The sequence below is a fragment of the Salmo salar genome, chromosome 13 (assembly GCF_965601325.2).
Source record: "Salmo salar chromosome 13, fSalSal1, whole genome shotgun sequence".
Taxonomy (NCBI): domain Eukaryota; kingdom Metazoa; phylum Chordata; class Actinopteri; order Salmoniformes; family Salmonidae; genus Salmo; species Salmo salar.
Window position 1 is genome coordinate 70,421,910 of NC_138303.1, and position 26,181 is coordinate 70,448,090.

At 43.4% G+C, this 26,181-nt stretch overlaps 1 protein-coding gene across 2 annotated transcripts in view; it reads left to right on the forward strand.

The window, feature by feature from the left end:
- The window catches only part of LOC106567646 (opioid-binding protein/cell adhesion molecule), a 613,793-nt gene that overhangs the window by 547,285 nt on the left and 40,327 nt on the right, over nucleotides 1-26,181 (forward strand). For both annotated transcript variants that reach the window (XM_082960288.1, XM_014137182.3), the window contains one exon: nucleotides 1,404-1,529. In XM_082960288.1, the coding sequence (XP_082816414.1) occupies nucleotides 1,404-1,529 (126 nt within the window). The remainder of the gene's footprint in view (nucleotides 1-1,403; nucleotides 1,530-26,181) is intronic.

Here is a 26,181-nt window from a genome sequence, read left to right on the forward strand (position 1 = left end):
TGGCTTGAGAGGAATTATACATATTGTTAGTGGAAAAGCACCCAATTGAACAATGTTTATTGCTACCTCACTCTGGTGCCAGGTCCAGAGTGACATTGAGGAGGGACATAGAAAGGGCTATTGTCACAGCTTTTGTCAAAATGGAGTTTTCGTAGCAGGTTAAGGCGAACTTATACAGCAAGTTAGGATAATTAATGTAGCAGGTTAGGATAATTAGGTGAAGGTTAGGAAAAGGGTTAGGGTTAGTTAAAATGTAAAAAAAAAATCCACTTTGGACATCAATTTCACAAAAGCTGTATCCCATCTACACATGACCATAGAAAGGGGAGACATTTTAAGGCTTGCTTGCAGAAGTCCCTTCTTGTATAGTAAGTAGCTCACTGCTCAACTCGCTCCCCTTCACACTTTGACAGTTTTTAGGTCAAGGTGCTATTCCTGGTGCTTCTGCTTTTTGAAGAATAAAAAATATTTCAAAGACTATTTTCCGGATCTTTGCAGAATTTCAGTGCTTTGCACTGTCAGGAGTGAGCTTTTGAGTGAAGAGCAGGTGTAAAGTAAAAGCTGAAATGTGTGTTCTGGTAAGAGACTCCTGAATGTGGCTGGCTGTTTCTCTTTGGATCTGCACTAGCAACACTCAATGTCATAGCTTTCAGATCACATCCCTGGTTTGCGACCATGTTTTGCTCTCTCTGTACCACCTTCTAAAACCCCATGTTTATGATCTGTATAAATGGTTTCATCTGAATGTACTCTAACCAACCATAGTAATGTTTTGTGTACTTTGTTCTTTGTTCTTACATTACGTTCACCCCCAACTTGAGTAGGCCTAGTTCTAGCTGAACTTATCCGAGTGTATTGATGGTGAGCAGGCTACGGTGGCCCTTAGGTGCACCCATGGCCCAAACAACAATCTAAGGCCTATTTAATACACTATCTTCCTTTGAGGTGGAATAACTCCTGTGACACGGTCACATTTTGATTGAGGTTATGGTTGAATAGCTCTGGCTATTTGTTCAGTCCACTGTACCAGCAATGAATGCTTTTAAGGGTAAACTGTAATGTTAGGAAAGGCTATCTTTTTCTGAGTGCTCCTCCACTTTTCGGAGGCTGGCTTATAGGTTATAAGAGACACTGATGTAGCTGTCACAACGCCAACTTGATATCAAGATTCAGAGAACTCCGTTGCTCGCACCTGTCATATTTACAGTATTTTATATTTCAATATTTTGTATTTTATCTTTTATCCAAATTCTTGGTAACAAAGTTACAATAATAATGTTCTATTAAAATGGTCAAATAATGTTTGTTTTTGTTAATTGTCCAAAAAAGTCAAATAAAATATTACAAAAATAAAATGGTCAAACAAAGCAAATAGCAAACAAGTGTCATTTTCTGTTTTGCAGTGCCCCCCACAATCATCAACTTGTCGAAGGACATCGTGGTCAACGAAGGCTCCAACGTCACCCTGATGTGCCAAGCCAGTGGCAAACCAGAACCCTCGCTCACCTGGAAACTCCTCTCTCCCTCAGGTAAGACAAAACCTACAAACCTCTCACCTCAATTACTTGTTTATTTACATTCCCGGTCTTTCTCTCTTGCTCTTTCTTTCTCACACTCTCTCGCTCATTCCCCAGCCCCCTCCCCCCCTCTCGCACTCACTCACTCTCTCACACACACACGCACACTCCCCCTCTCTCTCAACTCTCCCCAGTCTGTCACCTTGACATTAGGTAACCCCAATGACACTTGGTGAACTGCATCCTTTTCCTTTATGAGTATCTCATTATCTGTCTACTACCTGTTCCCTAATCACCATTACCCACTAATCATATGTATAGAAATACATTGCAGTCAATTCATTTGGGATAATTAATTGGAGAAATGTAATATTTTGGAGGCAAGTGAGTGAATGATGGAATACATTTTAGAATCATTTGCATATCGTGAGCGTTGTTGCAAAGAGAAACATGTCACGGTTGACATCGAGTAGATTTAAAGCACTGTGCTCAAACATACCGCTATCTTGTCAAGAGGACCGAAAACCACAAAATAGTCTGCCTATCTAAGAGTCTATGCTTCACTTAATCAGGCGAGAGGAAGCTTGCATTTGTAATGAGCTACATTTCACGTAGATGTTATTGCGCAACGGTTTCCTCCCCTCTCTCTCTCTCTCAATCTCTCCTTTTTTTGTCGCTACAAGGATCGCAGAATTTAAATGTTAATACGACAAGGATGTGACTGGCCCCGTCTTTTAGGAGATAAGTGGCAAGTTGCTTTGATAGGGCTCCATTTCCACGCACTCCAGGATTCTTCTCGACTGGGGGGAGCCATAATTGGGCCCAGTGACTGAAAAAGAGAAACTGTCACTTGTTGTGCCCCCTGAAAACATTGAAGACTTATGCACATTTACGCAATTATCGCCTCCTTCGGTGTCTATACTTTATAGAATGGCTAAAGTGCACAAACAAGCAGTTAGTCTTTGAGCTATATCACTTGGCATCAAAAAGGTTGATGTGCATGCAGTCAGCTGGAGGGACAGGTGGGGATGTACATACAGTGCCTTCATCCAAAGTGTAATTAATAACTTCACCATGCTCAAAGGGATATTCAATGTCTGCTTTTTTATTTATACCCATCTACCAATAGGTGCCCTTCTTTGCGAGGCATTAGAAAACCTCCCTGATCTTTATAGTTGAATCTGTGTCTGAAATTCACTGCTCAACTGAGGGACCTTACAGCTAATTGGATGTGTGGGGTACAAAGATGAGGTACTCATATAAAAAAAATCATGTTAACCTCTCTAGGGTCGGCGGGACGAAATCGTCCCACCTACGTAACAGCCAGTGGAATCCTGTGGCGCGTTATTCAAATACCTTAGAAATGCTATTACTTCAATTTCTCAAACATATGACTATTTTACACCATTTTAAAGACAAGACGCTCGTTAATCTAACCACACTGTCCGATTTCAAAAAGGCTTTACAACAAAAGCAAAACATTAGATTATGTCAGCAGAGTACCCAGCCAGAAATAATCAGACACCCATTTTTCAAGCTAGCATATAATGTCACAAAAACCCAGAAGACAGCTAAATGCAGCACTAACCTTTGATGATCTTCATCAGATGACACACCTAGGACATTATGTTATACAATACATGCATGTTTTGTTCAATCAAGTTCATATTTATATCAAAAACCAGCTTTTTACATTAGCATGTGACGTTCAGAACTAGCAAACTTCCGGTGAATTTACAAAAAATTTACTAAATTACTCACGATAAACGTTCACAAAAAGCATAACAATTATTTTAAGAATTATAGATACAGAACTCCTCTATGCACTCGATATGTCCGATTTTAAAATAGCTTTTTGGTGAAAGCACATTTTGCAATATTCTCAGTAGATAGCCCGGCATCACAGGGCTAGCTATTTAGACACCCAGCAAGTTTAGCACTCACCAAAGTCAGATTTACTATAAGAAAAATGTTATTACCTTTGGTGTTCTTCGTCAGAATGCACTCCCAGGACTTCTACTTCAATAACAAATGTTGGTTTGGTCCCAAATAATCCACTGTTATATCCAAATAGCGGCGTTTTGTTCGTGCGTTCAAGACACTATCCGAATGGTAAAGAAGGGTGACGAACACAGCGCATTTCGTGACAAAAAAATTATAAATATTCCATTACCGTACTTCGAAGCATGTCAACCGCTGTTTAAAATCAATTTTTATGCAATTTTTCTCGGAAAAAAGCGATAATATTCCGACCGGGAATCTGCGTTTAGGTAAAAAGAGGAAAGAAAATAAAGCATGGGGTCGACTCGTGCACGCGCCTAAGCCCATTGTCCTCTGATCGGCCACTTGCCAAACGCGCAAATGTGTTTCAGCCTGGGGCTGCCTCGATATCATTCAGCTTTTTCCCGGGCTCTGAGAGCCTATGGGAGCCGTAGGAAGTGTCACGTTACAGCAAAGATCCTCAGTCTTCATAAACAGAGACAAGAAGAACAAGATCTTGTCAGAGAGGGCACTTCCTGTAAGGAATCTTCTCAGGTTTTGACCTGCCATTTGAGTTCTGTTATACTCACAGACACCATTCAAACAGTTTTAGAAAATTTAGGGTGTTTTCTATCCGTATGTAATAAGTATATGCATATTCTAGTTACTGGGTAGGAGTGGTAACCAGATTAAATCGGGTATGTTTTTTATCCAGCCGTGTCAATACTGCCCCCTAGCCCTAACAGGTTAACCACTGATTCCTCGACTGCTCTCTTCTCTGCACCTTGGTCCATCCTCACCACGTCACAGCAAGCTTCTGCCTCATCATGGACCCATGGACTCATGCGCGATGGCTGCTGCCTCTGCTGTGGCGCTCTCGGCCATCTCCGTTCTACATGCCCAGAGTTGACGGGAAATGCTGGGGCTCGCCAGGACAATGGGAGACCCTGCTGAGCTGTGTAGTTACACCCCAGCTACCCGAACACCATCTGACACTACCCGCAACCATCCATTGGGACAACCATCAGCACCACATTCAAGCCTTTGTGGACTCCAGGGCTCTGACTTCGCCAGAGAATTACAAATCTCCTGCATGAAATGTCCCATCCCTCTACAGATTCAAGCCCTTGATGGACGCCCCATCGACTCCGGCCAGGTGGAATATCAGTCCAAGCCCATTCTACTGCAGGTTGGGATGAACCACTCAGAGACTCTTAGTTTTATTTTGATCACTGCTCCCGAGAACCCCCTTATCCTAGGGTACCCCTGGCTAGTGCTACATAACCCACTATTCTCCTGGTCCGCGGAACACCTACTAGATTGGGGTAAGAACTGCCTGACTAAATGCCTAAGACCCCCACCAAGAGCCTCGCCCTGTTGCCTGTCATGCATTGAAAACCAAGACTTTTCCGCCCTCCCTCCTGAGTACTTCGACCTCTGTGGAGGTCTTCAGTAAGACGCAATCCACCACCCTCCCTTCTCATCGTCCATACGACTGCGCCATAGAACTTCTACCCAGCTCCACCCTTCCCCGGGGCGGTCTGTACTCCCTCTCGAACACCCTGAAGCAGCAGTCATGGACAATTACATCCGGGAGTCGCTGGAGGCAGGTTTCATTCGCTCCTCCACATCCCTAGCTGGTGCAGGCTTCTTCTTCATGGGAAAGAAGGATGGAGGTCTGCGTCCCTGCATCGATTAGACGGCTGAACAGGATTATGATTAAGAATCGTTACCCCCTACCCCTGATGTCCGCCGCCTTGGAGTTGGCCCATGGGGCCCAATTCTTCACCAAACTGGACCACCGCAACGCTTACAATCTGGTGAGAATCAGGGAGGGAAATGAATGGAAGACTGCCTTTAACACCCCGAGTGGCCACTATGAATATTTCTTCATGCCCTTCGGATTATCAAACTCACCGGCAGTCTTCCGAGCATTGGACAATGACACGCTTTGGAATATGTTGAATTGGTTCATCTTTGTTTACCTCAACGACATCCTGATCTTCTCCAAGACCCATCCGGAACACATCCTGCACGTCTGCCAAGTCCTGAGACTCTTCCTGCAGATTCAACTATACATCAAGATAGAGAAGTGTGAGTTCCATGTATTCCAAGTTTCTTTCCTGGGCTACATTATCTCTACCGCCGGCATCCAAGTTGACCCTGTAAAGGTGAGGACGGTCACCGACTGGCCGCGTCCCGCCTCACTCAAACAAGTCCAGCGGTTCCTCGGGTTTGCACATTTTTACAGGCGTTTTATACACAACTTTGGTGCAGCGCCTCTCACGCACCTAACCCGCAAGTCCCAGAATCGTTTTTCCTGGACCCCCAAGGCTGACAGGGCATTCGGGAAGCTCAAGGGACGTTTCACCTCTGAACCCATCCTCGTCCATCCTGATCCTAACCGCCCCTTCGTGGTAGAGGTGGACGCCTCGGACACCGGAGCAGGGGCGGTCCTTTCACAGCAGAACAAGGGGAACAAAAAACTGCACCCATGTGCCTTTCTCCCCAAGAGGTTCTCGCCAGCCGAACTCAATAACGATGTAGACAACCAGGAGCTCTTGGCAGTTAAGTGGGCCCTTAAGGGGTGGAGACACTGGTTGGAGGGGGCACCTCGTCCTGTCGTGATCTGGACGGACCCTAAGAACTTGGTTTCCATTCAAGAAGCCAAGAGGTTGAACACTCGCCAGGCTAGGTGGGCTCTGTTCTTTAACAGGTTCAACTTCACACTAGCCTATCGCCTGGGATCCAAGAATCAGAAAGCAGACGCTCTGTCCCGCCAACACAATGCCTCTAATGAGGAGATTGACTCTGAGCCCATCATTGTGGCCCCCATGATATGGAGTTTTGAGACCACGGTCCGACAAGCCCAGACCCAAGAACCTGACCCTGGTGGGGGTCCCACTAACAGACTTTATGTTCCGTGATCAGCTCGTTCCCGAGTACTACAATGGGGACACGCATCCAGGGGTTAATCGGACACTGGAGTTCCTGAGGTGGAAATTCTAGTGGCCCAACATGATTGAGGATGTGAGATCCTTCATTACGGCCTGCTCCACCTGTGCCTAAAGCAAGTCCTCACAACAGCGACCGGCTGGGTTGCTCCAACCTCTGCCCATCCCCAGCCGCCTTGGTCCCACATGTCTGTAGACTTTATCACAGGGTTCCCCCATCCCAAGGGCTTACCACTATCCTAGTGGTCGTCGATCGGTTTTCCAAGGCAGCCCATTCATCGCCTTACCCAGGTTGCCCTCATCGAAGGAGACCGCTGATCTCATGATTACCCATGTCTTTCAGTTAGAAAAGCCAAGGCTAGCTTTTTCAAGCAGAAATTTGCTTCCTACAACACAAACTCAAAAAAGTTCTGGGACACTGTAAAGTCCTTGGAGAATAAGAGCACCTCCTCCCAGCTGCCCACTGCACTGAGGATAGGAAACTCTGTCACCACAGATAAATCCACTATAATTGAGAATTTCAATAAGCATTTTTCTACGGCTGGCCATGCTTTCCACCTGGCTACCCCTACCCCGGTCAACAGGCCCCCAACATTTCTCCTTCTCCCAAATCCAGTCAGCTGATTTCCTGAAAGAGCTGCAAAATCTGGACCCTACAAATCAGCCGGGCTAGACAATCTAGACCCTTTCTTTCTAAAATGATCTGCCGAAATTGTTGCAACCCCTATTACTAGCCTGTTCAACCTCTCTTTCGTGTCGTCTGAGATTCCCAAAGATTGGAAAGCATTTGCGGTCATCCCCCTCTTCAAAGGGGGGAGGACACTCTTGACCCAAACTGCTACAGACCTATATCTATCCTACCCTGCCTCTCTAAAGTCTTCGAAAGCCAAGTCAACAGACTGATTACCGACGATTTCGAATCCCACCGCACCTTCTCCGCTATGCAATCTGGTTTCAGAGCTGGTCATGGGTGCACCTCAGCCACGCTCAAGATCATAAACGATATCTTAACCGCCATCGATAAGAAACAATACTGTGCAGCCGTATTCATTGACCTGGCCAAGGCTTTCGACTCTGTCAATCACCACATCCTCATCGGCAGACATAACAGCCTTGGTTTCTCAAATGATTGCCTCGCCTGGTTCACCAACTACTTCTCTGATAGAGTTCAGTGTGTCAAATCGGAGGGCCTGTTGCCTGGGCTTCTGGCAGTCTCTATGGGGGTGCCACAGGGTTCAATTCTTGGGCCGACTCTTTTCTCTGTATACATCAATGATGTCGCTCTTGCTGCTGGTGAGTCTCTGATCCACCTCTACGCAGACGACACCATTCTGTATACTTCTGGCCCTTCTTTGGACACTCTGTTACCTACCCTCCAGACGAGCTTCAATGCCATACAACTCTCCTTCCGTGGCCTCCAACTGCTCTTAAATACAAGTAAAACTAAATGCATGCTCTTCAACCGATCGCTGCCTGCACCTGCCCGCCCGTCCAGCATCACTACTCTGGACGGTTCTGACTTGTGGACAATATGTGGACAGCTACAAATACCTAGGTGTCTGGTTAGACTGTAAACTCTCCTTCCAGACTCACATCAAACATCTCCAATCCAAAGTTAAATCTAGAATTGGCTTCCTTTTTCGCAACAAAGCATCTTTCACTCATGCTGCCAAACATACCCCCGTAAAACTGACCATCCTACCGATCCACAACTTTGGCGATGTCATTTACAAAATAGCCTGCAATACCCTACTCAATAAATTGGATGCAGTCTATCACAGTGCCATCCGTTTTGTCACCAAAGCCCCATATACTACCTACCACTGCGCCCTGTCCGCTCGCTGGTCACCATAGCAGCACCCACCTGTAGCACGCACTCCAGCAGGTATAGCTCTCTGGTCACCCCCAAAGCCAATTCCTCTTCGGCCGCCTCTCCTTCCAGTTCTCTGCTGCCAATGACTGGAACGAACTACAAAAATCTCTAAAACTGGAAACACTTATCTCCCTCACTAGCTTTAAGCACCAGCTGTCAGAGCAGCTCACATATTACTGCACCTGTACATAGCCCATCTATAATTTAGCCCAAACAACTACCTCTTCCCCTACTGTATTTATTTATTTATTTATTTTGCTCCTTTGCACCCCATTATTTCTATTTCTACTTTGCACTTTCTTCCACTGCAAATCTACCATTCCAGTGTTTTACTTGCTATATTGTATTTACCTCGACACCATGGGCTTTTTTGCCTTTACCTCCCTTATCTCACCTTATTTCCTCACTTTGTATATCGACTTATTTTTCTACTATATTATTGAAAGCATGTTTGTTTTTACTCCATGTGTAACTCTGTGTTGTTGTATGTGTCAAACTGCTTGCTTTATCTTGGCCAGGTTGCAATTGTAAATGAGAACTTGTTCTCAACTTGCCTACCTGGTAAATAAAGGTGAAATAAAATAAATAAAAATACATGTAAAAATGAGCTGTCAAATGCACAATTTATGTTAGGCCTAAAACTAACACTGAAGTGGATCTGACAGCGTTTTAACTACTTTGCGATATGAAATATATTAGTCAAAAATATCAAATTCTCAGTTTATGCTTCAAAACCATCTTTATAAGAGGTTTTAAAAATAGGTTATAATTGACTCAAAATTCCATGACGTACAGTAAGGCATTGTTAGCAGAATAGATGGATACAGTTCAATGCATGATTATTATTATACACTGAACAAAAAAGTAGACGCAAGATGCAAAAATTTTTAGGACTTTACTGAGTTACAGTTCATTTAAGGAAATCGGACAATTGAAATAAATTCATTAGGCCCTAATCTATGGATTTCACATGACTGGGAATATAGATATGCATCTAGTGGTCATGGATACCTTGAAAAAAGGTATGGACGTGGCTCAGAAAACCAATCAGTATCTGGTGTGACCACCATTTGCCTCATGCAGCGTGAAACATCTTCTTGAAGAGTTGATCAGACTGTTGATTGTGGCCTGTGGAATGTTGTCCTCTTCAATGACGAGCTAAACTAGACGAGCTAAACTACTTCTATGCTCGCTTCGAGGCAAATAGCACTGAAACATGCATGAGAGCAGCAGCTGTTCTAGAAGACTGTATGATCATGCTTTCCGCAGCCGATGTAAGACCTTTAAACAGGTCAACATTCACAGGGCCAGATGGATTACCAGGACGTGTACTGCGAGCATGCGCTGACCAATTGGCAAGTGTCTTCACTGACATTTTCAACCTCTCCCTGTAATACCAACATGTTTTAAGCAGACCACCATAGTGCCTGTGCCCAAGAACACTAAGGTAACCTGCCTAAATGACTACCGACCTGTAGCACTCACGTCTGTAGCCATGAAGTGCTTTGAATGGCTGGTCATGGCTCACATAAAATCCATTATCCCAGAAACTCTAGACCCACTCCAATTTGCATACTGCCGCAACAGATCCACAGGTAATGCAATCTCTATTGCACTCCACACTGCCCTTTCCCACCTGTACAAAAGGAACACCTATGTGAGAATGCTATTCATTGACTACAGCTTAGCATTCAACACGATAGTGCCCTCAAAGCTCATCAATAAGCTTAGGACCCTGGGACTAAACACCTCCCTCTGCAACTGGATCCTGGACTTCCTGACGCGTCGCCCCCAGGTGGTAAGGGTAGGTAACAACACATCCACAATGCTGATCCTCAACACAGGGGCCCCTCGGGGGTGCGTGCTCAGTCCTCCTTCTTTACTCCCTGCTCACTCATGACTGCACGGCAAGGCACGACTCCAGCACCATCATTAAGTGTGCCCGATGACACAACAGTGGTAGGCCTGATCACCGACAATGACGAGACAGACTATAGGGAGGAGGTCAGAGACCTGGCCATGTGGTGCCAGGACAACAACCTCTCCCTCAACGTGATCAAGACAAAGGAGATGATTGTGGACTACAGGAAAAAGAGGCCCGAGCACGCCCCCATTCTCATTGACGGTGCTGCAGTGGAGCAGGTTGAGAGCTTCAAGTTCATCGGTGGCCACATCAACAACAAACTAACATGGTCCAAGCACACCAAGACAGTCATGAAGAGGGCACGACAAAACCTATTCCCCGTCAGGAGACTGAAAAGATTTGGTATGGGTCCTCAGATCCTCAAAAGTTTCTGCAGCTACACCATCGAGAGCATCCTGACTGATTGCATCACTGGCTGGTATGGCAACTGCATCACTGGCTGGCAAGGCACTACAGTGGGTAGTGCGAACGGCCCAGGACATCAATGGGGCCAAGCTTCCTGCCATCCAGGACCTCTATAACAGGCAGTGTCAGAGGAAGGCCCTAAAAATTGTCAAAGACTCCAGCCACCCTAGTCTGTTCTCTCTGCTACCGCATGGCAAGCGGTATTGGAGCGCCAAGTCTAGGTCTAAGAGGCTTCTACCCCCAAGCCATAAGACTCCTGAACAACATAATCAAATGGCTACCCAGGCTATTTGCACCCCCCCCCCCCTTTACGTCGCTGCTACTCTCTGTTGTTACCATCTATGCATAGTCACTTTAATAACTACCTACATGTACATATTACGTCAACTAACTGGTGCCCCCTCACAATGACTCTGTACCAGTACCCCCCTGTATATAGTCTCGCTATTTGTATTTTACTGCTGCTCTTTAATTACTTGTTACTTTTATTTCTTATTCTTCTCCAAATTATTTTTAAAACTGCATTGTTGGTTAGGGGCTCGTAAGTAAGCATTTCACTGTAAGGTCTACACCTGTTGTATTCGGCGCATGTGACAAATAACATTTGATTTGATTAGATTTTATATTTTTGGATATTGGCGGGAACTGGAAAAACCATCGTACACGTCAATCCAGAGCATCCCAAACGTGCTTAATGGGTGACATGTCTGGTGAATATGCAGGCCATGGAAGAACTGGGACATTTTCAGCTTCCAGGAATTGTGTACAGATCCTTACAACATTTAGCTGTGCATTATGTTGAAACATGAGGTGATGGCGGTGGATCTCGTCATGGTATCTCAGAGCATTTAAAAAGTTCACTTATATAACCCAAGGCAGTGTATGTATGTACATGCTTTTGTAGCCTAGTCCCATACTGTATGTACTGTAGTCAACTCTTCCATTGTTGTCAAGCCTTATGTGTGACGTATGTTAAAGATATAAGAGATGGCAACAGCACACACGGGACTGAGTTCATTATTATGCACTTATGAACCTGCCTTTTCATTTGAAGATATATTATTTGAATTATATAAAAGATACTGCCATTGGGATCCAATGAAAAGTAAGAGTGTGCAGAGGCTCATTGTCAAACGACCAAACAGACGGAGCAATCCAGTCATCTTGAATATGAAGTTACTGCTGATTTGTTAAGTAGGTTAACGAAGTACAGAAATACCCACCCGCACAAAACATTACCAGACAAAAACAGGTTGCACTTATTACAAGATAATTAAACCAAATCACATGACGCCAATTTACGGTAATCAATTTCCATTCCAAATGGATACTTGCCGTATTAAAAGTTTACGGGGGGTGATCATGACGTGTATTTATTTTTCAATTGGTGAAATAAGTAAGCCGATTTGAATAGGTCCACAGCTGGATGTTAAAAACTGTCTTATATTTCCATGTGGGTAGTTTGGCGTTCCAGCTGGGAAGTTAAGAAGATAACATTCTCCCTAATTAGGAAAAGCCGCTTATTCTGTTATTCCCTTGAACAGACCCATCACTAGCCTATAAAACCAACAGAGGGAATATTATGTTTATAACAAGAACATATTCCACATTAAAATCCTATTTCAATTTGAGCTGGAGCATCAAGTGCATCCATTGCTTTAGAATACCATTAACAGAGTGTGCCGCCAGTTGGACTCCTCAGCAGAGCTAACTTTGGAGTCTGATAGATTACACCCGATTTGGCCAAACTCAGGACTTTTAGAGATTCAATTCGTCATAATTGCCTATAAGAGGAGAAGCAGTTTTAAATGTGTGTTGTGGGTTTATGTGTGTACTGTGTATGCTGAATCATGGAGAACATTTTAAAGTGATTGCATAATGGAGATAATAACCATGCAGATTGTATTTACCACAGAAAGGGGAAATTTACAGTACAACAGTGCTGCAGTGGACACTGTACTTGTTCTGCTCTTCTTACTTCAAGGTCCTCTGTTTGATAGTGCTATATTTGTTTATGACTGTCAACTGTTTTTTTGTTCGTAGTGTAGCTGACATAACATGATGTTTACTATTGTGTAAAGCAAAGGTGTAGTCTTTTGTAAAACTAGCTGAAGCATGTGGTAACACCTCTGACACAAACCATACAGTATATTACAGAGCATACAGTATATTACTTTGGCTTCCCCTGCTCTTTATTCCCTGCTATTTCTGTACTGTCTAAATAATAATACAAATACTGAAGGTGTATGGAAGTTTACTGGAATTGTGCAACACTAATTAGTGGACCCATAATTGCACCCTGCTACTACATATACAGTATATTGTATTACGCTTTAGTTGGAATGTGTTGTAAAAATAATCAGTTATGACACAGATAATAAATACTATTAGACCCACATTTGTGACCTACCATAGTGTTTTTACATTGGATAAAATTAGAGACTCAGAGCTAGAAAATGGTATATCATACACTACAGTTGAGGAACAATGGGAAAGTAATTCTGCTTTGAAAGTTGATAAACTTGTAACCTCACTTTTGAGAAAATGGCCTTTGAATGATTTGGTACCTACTGGAGAGCTCTTCTTTATCTACACCCACTCAACATCGTTCACACCTGTTTAAGCTTTAGCCCCAACCATCTCTCTAAGGATTCACATGTGAGGCTTTGTACTAAACAACCAAAGGTTCAAGACTAAAGGCTGGCTTATACTACGGGTGTGTTTGTAAATTTAATCTGGAGTGCCAGTGTGCTCTGGACGTTCGTAAAGTCAGATTGTTTGGCTCTCGGAAAGTTCAGAGCACACACTGGACGCTCTGGCTGAAAAGTAGGGTCAATCTGAGCGTTCTGCCCTAACAACAGGATTCAAGCACCCAAGCTAAGAGGATAACGTTGGCTAGGTTGCTAGCTACTTCCAGACACAAATGAGAGAAGAGCTCAATCTGACCATTTTACTCGCCCTAGCAGAGCTTTAGTAAGCTATTTTTATGTTATCCAGGCATTGGTGACTGCAACTGTGCTGCTGGCAACAATTTAATTACACTTTTTTTGCCAACGTTTACTAACACTGGCCATATTCAACAGGTGTTGAGCATTTGTAAATGTGTCAGTTATTCTGCGCTCTGGCACATTCAGACGAGAGTGCTCTGAAATCAGAGTAGATAGCCAGAGAGAATTTACTTACTTCGTCTATCGACAGTTGTCGTGGTGACATCATTAACATTCTATTGAAATAGTTACTTGCATAATGGAGTCTTTTGTTTAGATATGTAGCTAGCTAGCTAAAAAAATTAACCATAATCACAACTTATAATGTTACTACCCTGCATGAATCTGCAGGTAATGAACCAACCAGGTTCAGTGTTAGCTAGCTAACAGTAGGCTATAACTAACAATGCAAATGGCTCAGATATGATTAATATTACTACACAGATCATACATGTAATGTTAGCAAGCTAGCCAGCCCGCTAACGTTAGCTAGCTAGCTAACAGTTTCACTTTAACTTGAAATGAAAATGAATTTCTGACTAAATTAGAAACGTGTAATACCCATATACATGGATGGACACTTCTCTCTCTCTCTCTGTCACGGATGCCATGGTTGCCCTTAGTTTGAAGATGTAATCAGGAGACCGTTGTTTTATACAACAGCCGTCTGTGTGTTCTCTTTTTGACTCCATCTGCATATTTGCTATCAAACATCAGAATTTTCACCATCTCCTTAGCTATCATACTCCAATTCCACTGATTTCAAAACTCAGTCCTCCAGAAAGTGGAGAGCTACCTTGTGCAGTTCTACTACGTGATATCTTTAAAAAAAAGCTGCATAGTAAAGGATTACCTACACATACTGACCAGCTCATATTATAGACAGAACTGTGCTACATGGCAGACCAATCCGAACTCAACTCTCGGCATATCCAGCCCATTCATTATCTCAGCCAATCATGGCTAGCGGGAAGGTTGCTGACTTTTTCTGTGGCCAAAGCAACTAGGCTTGTAATTTAACAATTTTGTTCTTATTACAGATGGCATGCAAGTTTGTTATTAAGGCACATGAAAGTTCACATGTTCCAGAAGGCATTTCTGCCAAAAATAGCATTTTGATTCAAAGAAAGTTTAAGTTCAAATGGCTCTCCTGTGAAGTAGTGACACGCAACATACAACTAGTTTCCTGGAACATGTCACATTTTTCTTTAGTATGATAGGGAGTTTGACCCAATAATGGATTCAGGATACTATCCAACTGCAAAACGTACAGAATCTCCATCTAAACCTGTTTGATTGAAAGAGCAATTAGCTTGGAAATACAATGAATTCAATTGTTTGTTTTTGTTTTCATTCAACTGAAATCAATGAGCATTATTCTAGATTTCATATTCCCAGAAGGTTGGCATGGAAAGTTAAAGCATTGTCGTTATTAGCAATTTGTGTATCCATCAATACTTAGCTACTTTTAATTCCTCAGAAATGCGAGAACAAATGATAGTGCAATACAAACATCCTAATAGAGACACATTTCCATATGAAATAAACCAAATAAGCCATTTCAGAGGTTTTATCTTTGCCCCCCCAAAAAATTCTCCCAGATGCTCTCCTGTGATCAAAACAGGCACCCTGACAGCTTACTTATTTTTTATTAATCTCTTAACCATCCCCAACTGGGAGCCGCCACTGAAATTAATGGAAGGGATTTGTTATATTCCTTGCACTAATCAAAACCAACAAACTGAGAGATGTAGAGGTCGAAGTCAAGGGCAAGGGGCATTTAGTGGAACAGGGGAAGGGAAGTGTAGATAACCAGCAGTCTGTTGTATCGACTTGAAGTTAAAGTATGCTGTTGTCAATGCTTTGTGTCCCTTAGACAGCACAAGGACGCCAGTGATTCTGACTGTATCCAATTGTTTTTTGTTTCCAACTACGTACTATATGGCACTATTTAAGTTGTTTATGGTTTTGCATTGTCATGGTGTTCAGCCTAAATTGGTGTTATCCAAAGTATTTTGCTATCCAGGTTGGCGTGTTTACTGTAGTTCCATGGCAACTCCAAAATGTGTGTGATTGATAAAGACAGGAGAAATGTTAGACTATTCCAATACTCTGATAATTTAACTGCTCACTGTTCTGTTTCCCTAAGATACAGGCAGTATACACAACCGGATTCAGTTGAATACAGCCAAACCCAATGCCTATTTTCATTGCAGTAGCAGTGCAAGCTTCAATCTCTCAGCCCCACCACCACCATCACAAACAGTTCCAGTGCACTATCCTCTTGCCACGAGGCCATTCAGTGTGGGCCCAGTTATTACAAGGCTTTTCCAGAGTGACAAATAAAGAAGAAAATACGTATCCATCCCAAGAGGGAGAGGAGGGAGGGAGGACAGAGGAGGAGAGGAAGGAGGGGAGGGGGGATTGGTGATATTTCCAGCCCTGTATAGAGCTCTCGATGTAGTCATGACCTAGCTCAGCAGCCGCCCTGCCGCCTCACCGCTTCTCCCCGCTTCATGATAGATAGATGGCTTAGAGGCTTCTGCCAGATCAGAAGGGATCCCTGGTATCTCACACCACCACAGTACTTGACTGGCAATGTTTGTCCGCTAGACCAGGGTTGCGTCCCAAATGGCACCATATTCCCTATTTACTGCACTACTTTGGACCAGGGCCCATAGGACTCTGGTCAAAAAAAGTACACTTCATAGGGAAGGGTTTCATTTGGGACGCTGACCTGAAACCATTGGTAGTGGCCTCGGATTAATTAATATAGCCTCTCCTAAAAAGGAATATATATATGATGGAAATCGGGAATGAAAGCAGTAATAAAAAGCCACTGGAATTGACTTGGCGTCCACGGTTTTTTTTGGGGGGGGGGAGGGGGGGTATTTGCATGTCTTGGTACTAAGACTTTGCCAGCTATTACAGACTACAAAGGGAAGCACAGCCGAGAGCTGCCCAGTGACACGAGCCTACCAGACAAGCTAAATTACTTCTATGCTCGCTTTGAGGCAAGTAACACTGAAGCATACATGAGAGCATCAGCTGTTCTGGACGACTGTGTGATCACGCTCTCTGTAGCCGATGTGAGTACGACCTTTAAACAGGTCAACATTCACGAGGCCGCAGGGCCAGACGGATTACCAGGGTGTATACTCCGAGCATGCGCTGACCAACTAACAAGTGTCTTTACTGACATTTTCAACCTGTCCCTGACGGAGTCTGTAATACCAACATGTTTCAAACAGACCAACATAGTCCCTGTGCCCAAGAACACTAAGGTAACCTTCCCTAAATGACTACCGACCCATAGCACTCACGTCTGTAGCCAAGAAGTGCTTTGAAAGGCTGGTCATGGCTCACATCAACACCATTATCCCAGAAACCCTAGACCCACTCCAATTTGCATACCGCCCCAACAGATCCACAGATGATGCAATCTCTATTGCACTTAACACTGCCCTTTCCCACCTGGACAAAAGGAACACCTATGTGAGAATGCTATTCATTGACTACAGCTCAGCGTTCAACACCATAGTGCCCTCAAAGCTCATCACCAAGCTAAGGACCCTGGGACTAAACACCTCCCTCTTCAACTGGATCCTGGACTTCCTGTCGGGCCCTCCCCAGGTGGTAAGGGTAGGTAACAACACATCTGCCACGCTGATCCTCAACACAGGGGCCCCTCAGGGGTGCGTGCTGTCTCCTCCTGTACTCCCTGTTCACTCATGACTGCATGGCCAGGCACGACTCCAACACCATCATCAAGTTTGCCGATGAAACAATAGTGGTAGGCCTGATCACCAACAACGATGAAACAGCTTATAGGGAGGAGGTCAGAGACCTGACCTGTGGTGTGGTGCCAGGACAACAACCTCTCCCTCAACGTGATCAAGACAAAGGAGATGATTTTGGACTACAGGAAAAGGAGGACCGAGCATGCCCCATTCTCATCGACGGGGCTGCAGTGGAGCAGGTCGAGAGCTTCAAGTTTCTTGACATCCACATTACCAACTAACTTACATGGTCCAAGCACACCAAGACAGTCGTGAAGAGGGCACGACAAAACATATGCCCCCTCAGGAGACTGAAAAGATTTGGCATGTTTCCTCAGATCCTCAAAAGTTTCTACAGCTGCACCATCGAGAGCATCCTGACTCGTTGCATCACTGCCTGGTATGGCAACTGCTTAGCCTCCGACCGCAAGGCACTACAGAGGGCAGTGTGTACGGCCCCGTACATCACCGGGGCCAAGCTTCCTGCCATCCAGGAACTCTATACCAGGCGGTGTTAGACGAGGGGCCTAAAAATTGCCAAAGACTCCAGCCACCCTAGTCATAGACTGTTCTCTCTGCTACCGCACGGCAAGCGGTACCGGAGCGCCAAGTCTAGGTCCAAGAGACTCTTAAACACTTTCTACCCCAAGCCATAAGACTCCTGAACATCTAATCAAATGGCTACCCAGAATAGTTGCATTGCCGCCCCCCTTCTACGCTGCTGTTACTCTCTGTTATTATCTATGCATAGTCACTTTAATACGTCTACCAACATGTACATATTACCTCAATTACCTCGACACAGGTGCCCTCCTGAAATGGACTCTGTACCGGTACCCGTCTATATAGCCCCGCTATAGTTATTTACTGCTGCTCTTTAGTTATTTGTTATTCTTTTTGGGGTATTTTCTTAAAACTGCACTGTTGGTTAAGGGCCCTACACCTGTTGTATTCGGCGTATGTGACAAATAAAATTTGATTTGATTTGAAAGGCCTGATTGGTGGAGTGCTGCAGAGAGATGCTTGCCCTTCTGGAAGATTCTCCCATCTCCACAGAGGAACTCTGGAGCTCTGTCAGAGTGACCATTGGGTTCTTGGTCACCTCCCTGACCAAGGCCCTTCTACCCCAATTGCTCAGTTTGGCCAGGCGGCCAGCTCTAGGAAGTGTCTTGGTGGTTCCAAACTTTTTCCATTTAAGAATGATGGAGGCCACTGTGTTCTTGGGGACCTTCAATGCTGCACAATTTTTTTCTCCTGAGTGTACACTTTTTCTCAGTCTGCGAGAAATAAATGGCGACTGGGGATACAGCGTGCAGAAAGCTGTGTTATTTTTGTGGCATCTCGTCTCTCACTGACAACTTGTCCTCCTGTACCCTTTCAGTATCAAGTACTACTTGAATACTTCAGTATTGAGCATTCAGGACTTTCAAGTAGTGTATTGCATTTTAACACAGTGTTTATTTGTTAGATTTTTTCCAAAGTGTACAGTCTGTTATATTTCAGAGTCCATTTCAGTATTTCTCACACAAGCTTTTTGTGTTCATAGTTGCACAGTAACGCCTGCAGTTGATAGGCAACTCTGCCTCAGCTGAGCTAACATGGCCCCCATGGCCTTCCTCTCTTCTTACTCCACACAGGAAGCGGAAGTCCTGCGGGTGCCCACCAGCGTACGCTGCTGCGTTTTCTCTGTTTTTTGTGGGATTTGTCTCCTCTGTGACTGCAAATATCAGCTAGCTACTTTCCCCCAACGGCACACATATTTTACGGCAGCCATGAAATGGTCTAGGAAACATTGATATCATATGAACACCTCCAACTTGGCAATCATGGCCCCTTCAAACTGTCTGTGTTGTACCGTAAAAAAACATGCTTAACCCAGACACTTTAATGTGCGTTAGATATACTCTTGCTTGTATTTTCTCTTCAAATCATCCTTGTTGGTAATGTCTGAAGAAAATGTCCAGTCTGTACACGTGAAGTTGTGAAGTATATGTTATTGCAGTTTGTCTACTGTTGCCTACACAGTATGTACAGTAGTTGAGCACAAGGTCGGTCTGTCAATTTCTGTCCTCTGATGATCCCTCAGTTAACGGTCAGCCAGGGGCACTGTCTTGAGAATCTGCCATAAGTCTGTCGATAGATACCCAGCCTGCTATAAGGCATATTGTTAGTGTTCATAGGGTGTATGGTATGGATTCAGCTTGTTCTTTGGACAGTGTGGTACACATATACATGTAAGTTAGTTTGTAATTTCTGAGTTTCTGAACAGAACGATAAAGGGGAAAGCCACAGTCTAGACAAAAAACGCTATTTGCAAAGTAGGCTACATAACATTCCTTAGAACATTTGTTTTATTGACGCTTGTCACACAACTGCATGGATTACATGCATGGATTTGAAGATCTAGTGCTCCAAATACGTTTTTTTATGAAGCAGATACTTAGCTTCCTGATGCAGTCTGAATTTGATTTTGCAGTAGTGAAAAAAGTAGTAAGTTAATAGAGTGAGAGGCTAATGAGAATGATGAAAGACAAAGAGAGGGAAATGGAAACGAGGGAGAGGGACACAGGAGAGAGACACATGACAGCGATAGAGAATCAGGGACACGAGCGAACCTGTGCATTCCGAGGGTTCTCCTGACCCTCGTCAGGTGATTCGAGTTGTGAGCAGAGCTGTGATGGTTAAAGCGCAATACTACAAAGGCTAGTGAATCAGCTAGTCATGTTTTCCATAGGAATGTGTCAGTATGTGGAATGGTGACGGGCGTGAAGGCTGTTTTTAGTTTTGGGTCGACATGTTTAAGGAAAGGTGTCACGTCCTGACCATAGAAAGCTGTTATTTTCTATGGTAGAGTAGGTCCGGGAGTGACAGTGGGGATTTTCTAGTTTAGTTGTTCTATGTTGTGGTGTTCTAGTTTTTGTATTTCTATGTTGGGCTTTGTATGGGATGATCTCCAATTAGAGGCAGCTGGTCATCGTTGTCTCTAATTGGAGATCATACTTAAGTAGGTGTTTTTCCCACCTGGGTTTGTGGGAGATTGATTTGGAGTACGTGTATGTTAACTCTTTGTCACGGTTTGTTGTTTTTGTTCAGTCAGTTTATTTTGTATGTATTGCATAGTTTCACAGTGAAAATAAAACGTGGAACGACACACACGCTGCACTTTGGTCCGCTCCTTCCTACGACAACAGTGACAAAAGGATAGAGTGAGGAATACAACATAAATGGGCTGCTCCAAAAGCCTCTGTTGATGTAGTCTTTTCAAAATAGTGTATTTTCATTAAAAACTTAAAAAACTTTTTTTTTACATTTTCAGTTTTCCAAAGACATACAATAACAGTTGAATAAGGACATTTAATATACAAGACATGAAAGGTTTTGTCGTGCCCTCTTCATGACTGTCTTAGTGTGTTTGGACCATGATAGTTTGTTGGCGATGTGGACACCAAGGAACTTAACCTGTTGGGTCTAGGGGGCAGCATTTGCACGTCTGGATAAAAAAAATGTACCCGATTTAATCTGGTTACTAATCCTACCCAGTAACTAGAATATGCATATACTTATTATATATGGATAGAAAACACTCTAAAGTTTCCAAAACTGTTTGAATGGTGTCTGTGAGTATAACAGAACTCATTTGGCAGGCAAAACCCTGAGACATTTTCTGACAGGAAGTGGATACCTGATGTGTTGTATTGACTTTAAACCTATCCCATTGAAAAACACAGGGGTTTAGGAATATTTTGGCACTTCCTATTGCTTCCACTAGATGTCACCAGCCTTTACAAAGTGTTTTGAGTCTTCTGGAGGGAGATCTGACCGAACAAGAGCCATGGAACGATGATGTCCCATTAGACACCTGGCGCGCGAGTTCATGTTGGGTACCCTCGTTCCAATACGTTATAAAAGAGTATGCATTCGTCCACCTTGAATATTATTCATGTTCTGGTTAAAAAAGGCCCTAATGATTTATGCTATACAACGTTTGACATGTTTGAACGAACGGAAATATATTTTTTCCCCTCGTTCATGACGAGAAGTCCGGCTGGCTTACATCATGTGCTAACGAGACGGAGATTTTTGGACATAAATGATGAGCTTTTTTGAACAAAACTACATTCGTTATGGACCTGTGATACCTGGAAGTGACATCTGATGAAGAGAATCAAAGGTAATGGATTATTTACATACTATTTTCGATTTTAGATCTCCCCAACATGACGTCTAGTCTGTATCGCAACGCGTATTTTTCTGGGCGCAGTGCTCAGATTATTGCAAAGTGTGATTTCCCAGTAAGGTTATTTTTAAATCTGGCAAGTTGATTGCGTTCAAGAGATGTAAATCTATAATTCTTTAAATGACAATATAATATTTTACCAATGTTTTCTAATTTTAATTATTTAATTTGTTACGCTGACTTGACTGCCGGTTATTGGAGGGAAACGATTTCCTCAACATCAATGCCATAGTAAAACGCTGTTTTTGGATATAAATATGAACTTGATAGAACTAAAAATGCATGCATTGTCTAACATAATGTCCTAGGAGTGTCATCTGATGGAGATTGTAAAAGGTTAGTGCATCATTTTAGCTGGTTTTATGGTTTTGGTGACCCTGTCTTTGACTTGACAAAACATTACACACAACTCTTGTAAATGTACTGTCCTAACATACTCTAAATTTATGCTTTCGCCGTAAAACCTTTTTGAAATCGTAAAACGTGGTTAGATTAAGGAGATGTTTATCTTTCAAATGGTGTAAAATAGTTGTATTTTTGAAAAATTTGAATTTTGACATTTATTTGGATTCAAATTTGCCGCTCTTGAAATGCACCTGCTGTTGATGGAGTGCACCACGGGTGGCACGCTAGCGTCCCACCTAGCCCCAAGAGGTTAAAGCTCTCAACCTGCTCCACTGCAGCCCCGTCGATAAGAATGGGGGTGTGCTCGGTCCTCCTTTTCCTGTAGTCCACAATCATCTCCTTTGTCTTGATCACGTAGAGGGAGAGGTTGTTGTCCTGGCACCACACGGTCAGGTCTCTGACCTCCCTCCTATAGGCTGTCTCATCGTAGTTTGTGATCAGGCCTACCACTGTTGTGTCATCGGCAAACTTGATGATGATGTTGGAGTCGTGCCTGGCCATGCAGTCATGAGTGAACAGGGAGTACAGGAGGGGACTGAGCACGCATCCCTAAGGGCTCCCATGTTGAGGATCAGCGTGGCAGATGTGTTGTTACCTAACCTTACTACCTGGGGACGGCCCGTCAGGAAGTCCAGGATCCAGTTGCAGAGGGAGGTGTTTAGTCCCAGGGTCCTTAGCTTAGTGATGAGTTTTAACCTCTATGGGCTAGGTGGGACGCTAGCGTGCCACCCGTGGTGCACTCCATCAACAGCAGGTGCATTTCAAGAGCGGCAAATTTGAATCCAAATAAATGTCAAAATTCAAATTTTTCAAACATACAACTATTTTACACCCTTTGAAAGATAAACATCTCCTTAATCTAACCACGTTTTACGATTTCAAAAAGGTTTTACGGCGAAAGCATAAATTTAGAGTATGTTAGGACAGTACATTTACAAGAGTTGTGTGTAATGTTTTGTCAAATCAAAGACAGGGTCACCAAAACCATAAAACCAGCTAAAATGATGCACTAACCTTTTACAATCTCCATCAGATGACACTCCTAGGACATTATGTTAGACAATGCATGCATTTTTAGTTCTATCAAGTTCATATTTATATCCAAAAACAGCGTTTTACTATGGCATTGATGTTGAGGAAATCTTTTCCCTCCAATAACCGGCAGTCAAGTCAGCGTCACAAATTAAATAATTAAAATTAGAAAACATTGGTAAAATATTATATTGTCATTTAAAGAATTATAGATTTACATCTCTTGAACGCAATCAACTTGCCAGATTTAAAAATAACCTTACTGGGAAATCACACTTTGCAATAATCTGAGCACTGCGCCCAGAAAAATACGCGTTGCGATACAGACTAGACGTCATGTTGGGGAGATCTAAAATCGAAAATACTATGTAAATAATCCATTACCTTTGATTCTCTTCATCAGATGTCACTTCCAGGTATCACAGGTCCATAACGAATGTAGTTTTGTTCAAAAAAGCTCATCATTTATGTCCAAAAATCTCCGTCTTGTTAGCACATGATCTAAGCCAGCCGGACTTCTCGTCATGAACGAGGGGAAAAAATATATTTAAGTTCGTTCAAACATGTCAAACGTTGTATAGCATAAATCATTAGGGCCTTTTTTAACCAGAACATGAATAATATTCAAGGTGGACGAATGCATACTCTTTTATAACGTATTGGAACGAGGGTACCCAACATGAACTCGCGCGCCAGGTGTCTAATGGGACATCATCGTTCCATGGCTCTTGTTCGGTCAGATCTCCCTCCAGAAGACTCAAAACACTTTGTAAAGGCTGGTGACATCTAGTGGAAGCAATAGGAAGTGCCAAAATATTCCTCAGCCCCTGTGTTTTTCAATGGGATAGGTTTAAAGGTAATACAACACATCAGGTATCCACTTCCTGTCAGAAAATGTCTCAGGGTTTTGCCTGCCAAATGAGTTCTGTTATACTCACAGACACCATTCAAACAGTTTTAGAAACTTTAGAGTGTTTTCTATCCATATATAATAAGTATATGCATATTCTAGTTACTGGGTAGGATTAGTAACCAGATTAAATCGGGTAAAAAAAAATTATCCAGACGTGCAAATGCTGCCCCCTAGCCCTAACAGGTTAAGGGCACTATGGTGTTGAACGCTGAGCTTTAGTTAATGAATAGCATTCTCACATAGGTGTTCCTTTTGTCCAGGTGGGAAAGGGCAGTGTTGAGTGCAATAGAGATTGCATAATCTGTGGATCTGTTGGGGCGGTATGCAAATTGGAGTGGGTCTAGAGTTTCTGGGATAATGGTGTTGATGTGAGCCATGACCAGCCTTTCAAAGCACTTCTTGGCTACAGACGTGAGTGCTACGGGTTGGTAGTCATTTAGGGAAGGTTAACTTAGTGTTCTTGGGCATAGGGACTATGGTGGTCTGCTTGAAAAATGTTGGTATTACAGACTCAGTCAGGGACAGGTTGAAAATGTCAGTGAAGACACTTGCCAGTTGGTCAGTGCATGCTTGGAGTACACGTCTTGGTAATCCGTCTGGCCCTGCGGCCCTGTGAATGTTGACCTGTTTTAAGGTCTTACTCACATCGGCTGCGGAGAGCGTGATCACACAGTTGTCCGGAACAGCTGATGCTCTCATGCATGCTTCAGTGTTACTTGCCTCGAAGCCAGCATTGAAGTAATTTAGCTTGTCTGGTAGGCTAGTGTCACTAGGCAGCTCTCGTCTGTGCTTCCCTTTGTAGTCTGTAATAGTTTGCAAGCCCTGCCACAACCCAACGAGCTTCGGAGCCAGTGTAGTGCGATTCAATCTTTATCCTGTATTGAGGCTTTGACTGTTTTATGGTTTGTCGGAGGGCATATTGGGATTCTTATAAGCTTCCAGGTTAGAGTACCACTCCATGAAAGCAGCAACTCTACTCTTTAGCTCAGTGTGGATATTTTTCTGTAATACATGGCTTCTGGTTGGGGTATGTACGCACGGTCACTGTTGGAATGACGTCATTGATGGACATATTGATGAAGCCAGTTACTGATGTGGTGTACTCCTCAATGCCATTGGATGAATCCCAGATTATATTCCAGTCTGTCCTAGCAAAACAGTCCTGTAGTTTAGCATCTGCTTCATCTGACCACTTTCTTATTGACCGAGTCGCTGGTGCTCCCTGCTTTAGTTTTTGCTGGTAAGCAGGAATCAGGAGGATAGAATTATGGTCAGATTTGCCAAATGGAGGGTGAGGGAGAGCTTAGTAAGCGTCTCTATGTGTGGCGTAAAGGTGGTCTAGAGTTTTTTCCCTCTGGTTGCACATTTAACATGCTGGAAGAAATTAGGTAAAACGGATTTGAGTTTCCCTGCATTAAAGTCACCGGCCACTAGAATTGCCGTCTCTGGATGAGCGTTTTATTGTTTGCTCATGGCCATATACAGCTCATTGAGTGCTTTCTTAGTGCCAGCATCGGTTTGTGGTGGTATATAGACAGCTACGAAAAATACAGGTGAAAACTCTCTTGGTAAATAGTATGGTCTACAGTTTATCATAAGATACTCTACCTCAGGCGAGCAAAACTTTGCGACTTCCTTAGATTTCGTGCATCAGCTGTGGTTTACAAATATACATAGACCGCTACCCCTAGTCTTACCAGAGGCCACTGTTCTATCCTGTCGAAAAAGCTTAAAACCCGCTAGCTGTATGTTATTCATGTCGTCATTCAGCCATGACTCGGTGAAACATAAAGTATTACAGTTTTAATGTCCCGTTGGTAGGATATACGTGATCGTAGTTTGTCTATTTCATTATCAATTGATTGTACGTTGGCTAATGGGACCGATGGTAAAGGTAGATTACCCTGTCGGCGTGTGATCCTTACAAGGCACCCGACCTTCGTCCCCGATACCTCTGTCTCTTTCTCCTCCAAATGATGGGGATGAGGGCCTTGTCGTGCGGCTGAAGTAAATCCTTCCCGTCCGACTCATTGAAGAAAAAATATTCCTCCAGTACGGGGTGAGTAATCGCTCCTCCTGATATCTAGAAGCTCTTTTCGGTCATAAGACACGGTGCCAGAAACATGATGTACAAAATAAGTTACAAATAACACGAAAAAACATACAAAATAGCAC